Source organism: Berghia stephanieae, chromosome 11, assembly GCF_034508935.2.
Source record: "Berghia stephanieae isolate SIO BIC M18660-M18661 chromosome 11, UCSD_Bste_1.3, whole genome shotgun sequence".
Lineage (NCBI taxonomy): Eukaryota > Metazoa > Mollusca > Gastropoda > Nudibranchia > Aeolidiidae > Berghia > Berghia stephanieae.
In genome coordinates this window covers 11,258,633-11,268,976 of record NC_088370.1, presented here as the reverse complement: position 1 = coordinate 11,268,976, position 10,344 = coordinate 11,258,633, and the positions used below count along the sequence as shown (strand labels likewise).

Below are 10,344 nucleotides of genomic sequence, written 5' to 3'. Positions count from 1 at the left end.
TCAGACTAAAGCATGCTAAATGGCTCTTACCGAAATTTTTATATATTAACTACACAACTTTAAGCACTGTAACTTCGGCTTCAGGCGTACTTCATTACAAAACGTATCTGATTCTGATTGTTAATTGTTATTGTATCCATTCCCTTTCATTGACGGTGAATTAACAAACAGTGAAATTGTCTAAAATTTGCTGGAAAGCAAGCAACCCCAAGTGGAGGTGAAAGAGAAGAAAGATGACGGAGTAGAAGCGGCCTCCAAAATGCCTTCTTCCCCTAAACTGTTGTAAAGCTCGAATACTACTCATGTTTTTATGGAATCAACTGGTCTCACATCTAAATTCAAAGCAATTATAAGAGCTGTGCAACAGAGCATTGTTTCACATCTCAAGAAAAGGTCAATTACTGAATTCTTTTCACCAAAAAAAGATGAACACTCCCCAACATTTTCGACAAAGTGCTCCCATGTTTTTCATATTGAGTGTTTTAATTCCATTTTTACCGTTATGGTTAATGAAAATTTCAAAAGCAAAAAACAAAACAAAACAAAAATCCATGCAACATCCAGCAGCATCATTTGGTGTTGCACGATGACTAACAAAGGGAAATAACTCATGACATTTTTTGATTATGTCCACTTTGAACTCAAGCATCCTTCGACATTTCCATTTCGCATGCGTTTTCATTTTTCTTTCATCTTAGAACATCGAGTCTGAAATGAATGGTATTGTCTGCCTGCGCCGGGCCATGAATCTGTTTTCATTTTTCTTTAATCTTAGAACATCGAGTCTGAAATGAATGGTATTGTCTGCCTGCGCCTGGCCATGAATCTGTTTTCATTTTTCTTTCATCTTAGAACATGTCGAGTCTGAAATGAATGGTATTGTCTGCCTGCGCCGGGCCATGAATCTGTTTTCATTTTTCTTTCATCTTAGAACATCGAGTCTGAAATGAATGGCATTGTCTGCCTGCGCCGGGCCATGAATCTGTTTTCATTTTTCTTTCATCTTAGAACATCGAGTCTGAAATGAATGGTATTGTCTGCCTGCGCCGGGCCATGAATCTGTTTTCATTTTTCTTTCATCTTAGAACATCGAGTCTGAAATGAATGGTATTGTCTGCCTGCGCCGGGCCATGAATCGAGCTCTTATCCAAAGTCATGATGTGGTTGCTCTCAATAAAAAGGTAAGTAGAAGTCCTTCAGACCAATGCAGCCCATGGATCAGGAGTTTATATATCCATTTTTATAGAATTAAACGGACAATAGCAATTGCTTGCTACCCTTTGGGTATAACTCTAGTCAATTGCAAAATACTTTATGCCAGATTTAATAGATCAGCAGACCCAGCTACCTAAACACTGCGGTATGCACAGAGAGGTCAGAATAAAATCACGACTCGCAATCCTGGTCCCTTTACATATTATGAAGCGAGTGCTTTACCAACTGAGCTATCAGGACAACCAATATCAATAACAAGGTAAATTTCTTTAAATTATTTAGTTTTAGAAAAACATTTCAACATTATGATCTTTGTAGTAAACTGGCTTTGACATTGACAAATCCATATAGAAATGTGACCATAATATTTATACCTATCACAAAATAGTATTTTCAAACACCTTGAAATATAAGAATTTAGTATTTGGAAAGAAAGAAGGGGAGAAAGAGAGAATGAAAGAAAGGGGCAAGAGTTTTTTGTACTTTCTTTTTTACTCAAAATTAGACCAAACATTTTAATACAATATCACATTGAACTTTACGTTTTAGATTGAATATCAAACTAACTTACAAACTTTGAGTTAAAATAAATGCCTTCAATGTAACAAAATGGAGAGTGTCCAGTAAGCGGTGCTTACTAGACGAAATGCCCGGGATATAGGGTGGTGTGCACCAGGTTGGATTGCCATTTTGTTCATGCATAACCAAGCAGGCTGTCTGAGCATAGCCTTCGTAAACTTATAGCCTGACACTCAGCAAAAGATTACGTCAAAAAGACATGACTTTGGCCACAAAAGAAAGAAAATCGTGAGCTGTATTCAACAGTTCAACCAATGGGATCACTTGTTTCCTTGAGCACCACCAATGACAACTCACTAGGCGGTACACAAACCTAAAAAAATGACATCAGAATAAAAGTCCTTGTAGGTCTTAGTGACATGCTATAAGTTAACAATGGCTACATTATGAGGCACTCGCATACAGCTCGTCCACTGGGATGGTCTAGTGAGGGTTGACCGGGAGACTGTTTGCCCCTGCATTATGCATTTGTGGGCGTCCCTGAGATAATCAGTCGCATGGTGAAAAGTTTTGAACAGAGATATTGACAATTTTAGTGAAAAGGTCAATTTTTATGAAAAATGAGTTTTCATAAAAAATCATTAAATCAAACATTTTTCTACATATTGATGAAATATTTAAATTTAATTCTACTCCTAAATATTTTATTTTAATTTTTTGATGAAGGTAATTATTATACTTAATATCAACTCTTGCCAACTTTGGAAGCGATTTTCTCAAAATTAGGGATTCACACCCTAGCCCATGCAGATGACCATAACTTCATGAAAAATCACCCGATTTGCTTCAAATAACGATTAAAATGCTCAGGAGACATTGGGCTTTCAAAATATGCAAAAAACGCAAAATAAGATTTTTCACCTTGCGACTGATTTTATCAGGGACACACACATTTAAGCACCCTCACCATGACAAGGAAGTTATCCAAATGAGGACCTTCAATGTGAAGAGTGAGATTCCTTTTTTAAACACCAAAAACTTAAAATTTCAGTATATTGATTGTTATGTCTTTAAATTCTATTTTTTACGTCAACTTCACTTCTATGTAATACCATTTTGAGGTGCGGCCATGTGGTCTAGTAGTATGACACTCGCTTTCAGATTGGAAGGCCCCGGGTTCGAGTCAGGCTCTGATTGGTGCATAGTTGAGTCCTCGGGTGTACAATGAATACCTGGCTATCAACAATGTCGTAACTGTTGGAATAAAATTGTAATATCGCCTAACAGGCATCTTGTCTCATCCTACCTGTTAGCTTGGACCCCTTGTAAAGTGCTTTGAGCATGTTAAGTGGATAATGCGCTATATAAAAAAGCGCTTAAACACTCAATCTCAAGGTCATGGATGACAAATGGCCTTATTTGAGAAATGTAAAACAGTAAGTGTGTTTCATTTATTTTCAGGTGGATGACATGGATTCACTGCTAAAATCAATTGAAGAGCGAAATGGTAAGTCACAAAATGACCCTTTACTTATAACTAAGACAACAAGAAGTTTGCTGCTTTTGGCGTTTAAAAAAAAGTTATTTTTTATGTTTTGTGTATGCGAGTATGCTACTGTGAAAAGGTGAAGGAAATGTTTTGTTTGTGTGACAAGGTTTTGTGAATTGATCGTTTATCATATCTTGCGGAGCATTGCAAAACAAATTGCATTATTAATATTTTTATTCCTATTATTATTGTTATTATTTTTATTGTTGTTGTTGTTGTTATTATTATTATTATTATTATTATTATTATTATTATTATTATTATTATTATTATTATTATATTATTATTATTATTGTTGTTGTTTCTGTTTCTGTTGTTGTTGTTGTTGTTATTATCATTATTATTATTATTAATTATTATTATTATTATTATTTATTATTATTATTATTATCATTATTATTATTATTATTATTATTATTATTATTATTATTATTATTATTATTATTATTATCATTATTATTATTGTTACTAGCAGAGAACCCGCAATATTTGCTGAGAAATAAAAGCTATTAGCGACACCTACATAAATGCTGGTCTGACATCTAAACCCATTTATGGGTATTTATAGTTTAACCAAGACCCATAAGAAAAATATCTGTTATAGAACCACTCTGGCAATCAAATCATAACATTTCAGTTTAAGGCCTTAGATTTTCCCTATTTCAGCTGTATTAAACAAGGGAAATAACTATGTAAATACATATATTTTCTTCATATTCATTGTAGTTGGGATAATTAGACTACAACCGTGCAAATTCGGATTGAAAGCATGAAAATTGTCATGAGGTAGCTAAGACCCATATAAATGACACCTGCTATAGAACCACTCTCGCAATTTATCATAACAGTGCCTTTTTAGTTCTTTTATTTTTCCCTATATTATAGCATTACTTATCCAAGGCAAAAAAAACCACGAGAATATAATGTGCGTTCTATAAATTTAAATACATTGTTGACCATTTGCAGTAGCTAACAGATGGCTTTTGGTGGGAACAGTACAGACAATGAACATTTCGGGTACAAAGCCTTCCTCAGCAAAAGGAACATTGAAATCATAAAACGAAGTACAGTAAGAATTATAGCATCTGTATTCCTGGGTGGTTGAAGCATGGTGCTTGAAGCAAGAACGAGACATTAGCTTGGTTTTATCTAGTTGACTTACTAAATACTTGTCGCATCAGTCCCTGCGAAAAGTTCTTTTTGCCAGTCTTATTACATCTGAAAACATGCAAAAGCATTCCTTTCTTAGTCATATATAATATTCTTCCACATCTCTCTCTCTCTCTCTCTCTCTCTTCTCTCTCTCTCTCTCTCTCTACTCTCTCTCCTCTCTCTCTCTCCTCTCCTCTCTCTCTCCTCTCTCTCTCTCTCCTCTCCTTCTCTCCTTCTCTCTCTCTCCTCTCTCTCTCTCTCTCTCTCTCTCTCTCTCTCTCTCTCTCTCTCTCTCTCTCTCTCTCTCTCTCTCTCTCTCTCTCTCTCTCTCTCTCTCTCCTCTCTCTCTCTCTCTCTCTCTCTTCTCTCTCTCTCTCTCCTCTCTCTCTCTCCTCTCTCTCTCTCTCTCTCTCTCTCTCTCTCTCTCTCTCTCTCTCTCTCTCTCTCTCTCTCTCTCTCTCTCTCTCTCTCTTCTCCTCTCTCTCTCTCTCTCTCTCTCTCTCCTCTCTCTCTCTCTCTCTCTCTCTCTCTCTCTCTCTCCTCTCTCTCTCTCTCTCTCTCCTCTCTCTCTCTCTCTCCTCTCTCTCTCTCTCTCTCTCTCTCTCTCCTCTCTCTCTCTCTCTCTCTCTCTCTCTCTCTCTCTCTCTCTCTCTCTCCTCTCTCTCTCTCTCTCTTCTCTCCTCTCTCTCTCTCTCTCTCCTCTCTCTCTCTCTCTCTCTCCTCTCTCTCTCTCTCTCTCTCTCTCTCTCTCTCTCTCTCTCTTCTCTCTCTCTTCTCTCTCTCTCTCTCTCTCTCTCTCTCTCTCTCTCTCTCTCTCTCTCTCTCTCTCTCTCTCTCTCTCTCTCTACGTTCTTTCTTTTTTAAAAATTTTTTTGCATAGCTCTTACATTATTTTGAGGTAAAGAATTGGGGAAAAGTTGCAATAAAATCACCGAAATGAATACCAGGCTCAGTCAAATCTGGCCTTTATCCTGGAATCTGTTTTCAATTAGAAAGGTAAACTATATAGAAAATTTTCCCTTCCCTGGAATTTTGCCCCGGTTTGTCGGGTTTCCCAATTAGAGAGGTTTCTAAATTCGAGGTTCCGTTGTATTTGAACTATTGGACAAAATGATGTTTTGTTGTAAATTCTCAATTACAAAAGTCACAGACATTATAATTGAGATGATCTATGACTATGAGTAGTCTCTGGTGTGACAGGTCGGTATTAATTTGACTCTGGCCCTTAATCCAGGAGTTTGAAGGGTAAATGTTATTTTGATTGAAATCTTGTTTGTTTATATTTTAAATGCTATTTATGTACCACAAGGCCATGTTAGTATACGTCAAATGGTACACATTTGTTTTATATACAAAAATGAAAAATTCTAATCGTTTAAAAAGGTGCTCATGTGGTATTATCACCCTCTATTGCAGGCAACATTTGTCAAAGTGTTACTTCAATGGACTTAAATCCTAGAGGAGGATTGGTCACGGGTCACTCGATGAAATTGGATGAGTGTGAAAAGTTTTACTACAATGGAATGGGTGACAAAACAAATGCCTGTATTGTTACTAAATGGAATGGGTATTACATAACAGTGGTCAGGTTTGTACATGACGGAGATGGGGAAATTGCAATGTATTTGAAATGGGACAGAATGGTTGGAGTAACAGGTTATTTAGGAACGACAGATAACCATAATTCCATGTGTAATAGTGTGCGTGTAAATAAATTTACACAAGGTACAAGAGTGTGGCTGGAAGCGATGAAAATCCAAGGAAATGCTAAGCTTGCGTGGTGTCGCTTCGAATGCTGGCTTCTGTGTCCATTTTAGACTTGTTTTATACAATATAATGTATGGACACATGAACATATGAAATCCTATGGTCATCATCAACATCATCACATTCCATTGTTGACTTAATAACTACAACAAACCAAATCTTTTTGAAAAGCCACTAAATTTTAGCACAGGGTGAGTGATAATCATAACCTTATTTCAACTAATATGTTCCAAAACTCAAGTGAAAAATAAAATGCTACAGAAACTTCAACAATTTTTAACCTGAAAAATATCAAGAAAATTTAAGATTGGTTCTTGCTTATGAAACCCAGTTAAATGAAAAAGATGTTAATGCAAATATGAGAAACTAGCAGAAAATCTCGCACTGGTTGCAAATAAGCATGCTCCAATTAAACAAAGATCTAATCAGGAAAATGAAAATTTGCCTTAAATGAATAAGAATTTGCACAAAGCTATCTACCGTATAAGACTGTCTTACAGCAAATATCAAAAACACAAAAATCAGGAAATATTGGAACTGTATAAAAGAAGTAGAAATGAAGTATCAAATCTAAAAAGTATTTAGTAGACAAGTGTATGGGGGAACAAAATAACAAAGATTTTTGGCCTACAATCAAACCCTTCTTATCAAAGAAAAAGTCTAGTGAGCAAAATATAACTATAAAACAGGATGGTAAAATGATAAATAAGTTCCCTAAAGTATGTCCAGTTTTCAATACCTTTTTTATTAGACAAAAGGAAATAATGTAATTTTTAACCCTAAATGCCATCCGAGCAAGCAAGCAAAGGAAATCTTCCCGATGTAAATTTATTTGAATTTAGAGAGGTAGAATTCAAAACGATAGGGAAAATAATTATTGATATGGATGAAAAAAAAAGGCATCTGGAGAAGACGATATTTCAATAAAACTACAAAAGGCAGGTGTCCCGGTAATGAACGGTCACATGAGCAAAATTTTCAATGACTCCATGAAAACAAATACTTTTCTAAACAAACTGAAACTGGCTAAAGTAAAACCACTTTTTAACCCTCTCCTTACCACCTATAGAAAAATCGTCACATTCGTTACGATACAACCAACATTTTTCTTATCCACATTTCTTTTGTATATCACAAAATTTAAAGAAAATGAACAGTGTGTTGTAGAGCATGTTTTGCTAAAGAAATTATTTATCACAATAACTTTACTGCTATTGTGTTTGAGTGATAAAAAATCTATTTTTGGTTGTGAAGTTTTGGGGAAAATCCTGAAATGGCTGGTAAGGAGAGAGTTGAGAAGAATGATCCACCAGGTGGTATTTTGCCATCTCTATCATTGATTTTAAATTCAATTTCTAAAGGAGAAAAAAATTCGGAGAGAGTGTGAGAGAGCATGAGTATATGTTATGGAGAGCTTGTTTACTAGTGTTGATGTATTGTTATATTTACCTCGATCTATGTATAATTATGTCAATGTCGGAGAAAGATCACAAAGATCTTATATATATTTATTTATTCTTATGTTTTATTTTCTATATTCTTATGTGCTCAGAGTACAGGAGAATTCGGATGCAACGGGGATAGTGGGACTCGCAAAAAATCCCTGTTGTAGCCGAGTCCCACTATATCCATGCATACGGAATTTGAAGCGAAGCAATACTGAGGGAACTCAAAAAAAAATAAAAAAATACAAGGACCACGTTTGGAGTTATCTCCCCTAGTAAATAAATCAGATAACGTGAGTGAGACTTCCATTCCTGTAACCCGAGACCGTTGTACGCGAGCTGTATTGTAATGTGCAGAATATTTCCGACAATAAAGAAATTTTGAATTGAATCATCTCCCTAATCAACATCATCATAATAATAATGATTTGAATTAATTGTAACAATCATGGTTATGGTGTAAATTATTGTTGATATGTATGTGTATAAAAATAATCTAATTGTAATAAGACTTCTAATAACGTTGATGGTCATTTGGATTGGATACCCAGACTGGATTTTTTTTTTTTTTTTTAAATTTTTTTTTGAAATTGCTGTGGTTTGTCATTGATCCGGATGTTACTCACAATTCTAAAAGTTTTGAGACCTTAAAACTTGTTGCTTTGATAGACCTACAAAGATATAATTTTCAAATTTTGTTGGGGTTTTGTTTGTTTGGGGGTTTTTTTGCAGGGGGGGGGGGGGGGGGGGCAAATGTCCCAGAGGCCAACTTTTTAAGGCCCAATAAATCGAAGAACTTCACATCCAGAGCTGTACTCATACTTATTTATATACAAAGATACATAGAGAACAAGCTCAATTGGTCGCTTAAAAAGACAAGTGAGCTATCCAGCATTATACGGTAAAAAGTGTTCTTAAAGTTATTTCGACGCCTTTTATCACTATGTTGAAACAGTTGTGTTCACATTTCCAGATTACAGGTTTAGAATGAGACATCAACATTTTCTGCTAAATGAATCTTGTCTTGGACGTGTTTTAAAAAGTGATAGAAAGAGAAAACAATTTTGAAAAAGTATGAGAGAGCTCACTTGTCTTTAAGATTGTCCAATTTTTTTTAAATTTAGATTTTTTTCATTTATCAAGTCAAAAATGGCAGCTCTTTTGCTTTCCCACATTTTTGCGAGAGAGACAAAACTCTCCAATTTTTGTAAATTTAAAAGCAGCACAATAAATTGACAAACATAGCTACAATGATCAGAACAAAAGAGCTTTTTAAATATCTATCTATTGAAGGGGGAAATATATTTGATGAATAAAGTTTATGTGTGGCTATGTGGTCTTGTGGTATGACACTCGCTTTCGGATCGGAAGGTCCTGAGTTCAAGCCTCGCTCTGCGCATAGTTGAGTCTTTGGACAAGGCTCTTTACTCACATTCTCTCTCCATACTCAGGTGTAAAATGAGTACATGGCTGTTAACAGCATTGTCTCTATCGGAAAAAAATTGTAATATGTCTCATTCTACATGTTACATGTTGCTGTTGGTCAGGGACCCTTTGCAATGCTCTTTGAGCATGTTTAGTAGATATTGCGCTATATAAAAGCTCAAGGGTTTTTTGGGGGGTTTTTAAAAAAAGAATAATGCATATTTAGACGTCTATTTAATTTTTTTTTTTTTTAATGTCCACTGAAGATTAATGAGAGCTGTGAGGATGGCGTAGTAGTAAAGGCGAATATTCAACTCATGTTATTACTTTATTCATGACATTCTCACATCTCTCGTTCATCCTTAGTGTATCATTCATCGTGTTTGGTTTGATAAAGGGTAAACCCGAAACATTCATATTATCTGTCCTCTTTTAATAAATTGAAGAGTCCATCTCAACAACTTCTGTTGTTTATTCTTTTTGGAGATCCAAGCAACATTTGCATTGTCGAATAAAAGCTTGTTTTAGCAATTTCATTGGATGGAAGATGCTAGTCTGATATGCCCTAATTACACATGTGCCATTATTTTATATTGATTCTTTGGAGTTAAGCACATATATATATATATATATATATATATATATATATATATATATATATATATGTGTGTGTGTGTGTGTGTGTGTGTGTGTGTGTGTGTGTGTGTGTGTGCTCTTGGAATCTCCGTCTATTCCCTATTTGAATTTGAACCATTCACCTTTGTCCTGCTTATTCTCGCTGTGTGGGGTTCCTACCTCCAATAGTGGGCAGGGAGGTACTTACTGTGTCTTCTATCCCCTTATATCTGTTTTCCAACTTGCTTTCGGTCTTGTCTTAGAGAATGAGATTACTCGGTTTTGTCTTGACCCTGGCCGGAAACCCTGGCTGCGAGGGAAACATTCAAATGTATGGTTAGTTTTGGGGGATGATATTATTCCTTGTAAATCATCTCTCTGTTATGCACTGTATTGTCTTTTGTATAAATATTATATATGATTTCTAAACATTTGAGTGTATTCCTCTGTGTAGGGACCTGTGCTTGTGTCTGGATGAGACTTTTAGATGATTTCAAACTAAGTATTTTGATAGTGGGCTCTTGGAATCTACATCTGTTTCCTATTTGAACCAAGTCCCCTTTGTCTTCCTTTTTCTTGGGTGCTTTAATTGTAACTCTAGAACTTTTTACTTTCCCATTTTCTTCCTTTTTACTGGCGCTGATATGACCTTAATGT

At 35.4% G+C, this 10,344-nt stretch overlaps 1 protein-coding gene across 4 annotated transcripts in view; it reads left to right on the top strand.

Annotated features, from left to right (window-relative positions):
- LOC144956555 (uncharacterized) overlaps positions 1 to 9,600 on the top strand; it is a 20,219-nt gene extending 10,619 nt beyond the window's left edge. For 3 of the 4 annotated variants that reach the window (XM_078887132.1, XM_078887131.1, XM_078887130.1), the window contains exons 5-7: positions 1,086 to 1,181; positions 3,196 to 3,241; positions 5,852 to 9,600. In XM_078887132.1, the coding sequence (XP_078743258.1) occupies positions 1,086 to 1,181; positions 3,196 to 3,241; positions 5,852 to 6,252 (543 nt within the window). In that variant the 3' untranslated portion in view covers positions 6,253 to 9,600. The remainder of the gene's footprint in view (positions 1 to 1,085; positions 1,182 to 3,195; positions 3,242 to 5,851) is intronic. The other variant, XM_078887134.1, reaches the window with a different exon arrangement.
- Positions 9,601 to 10,344: the final 744 nt, after the last annotated feature.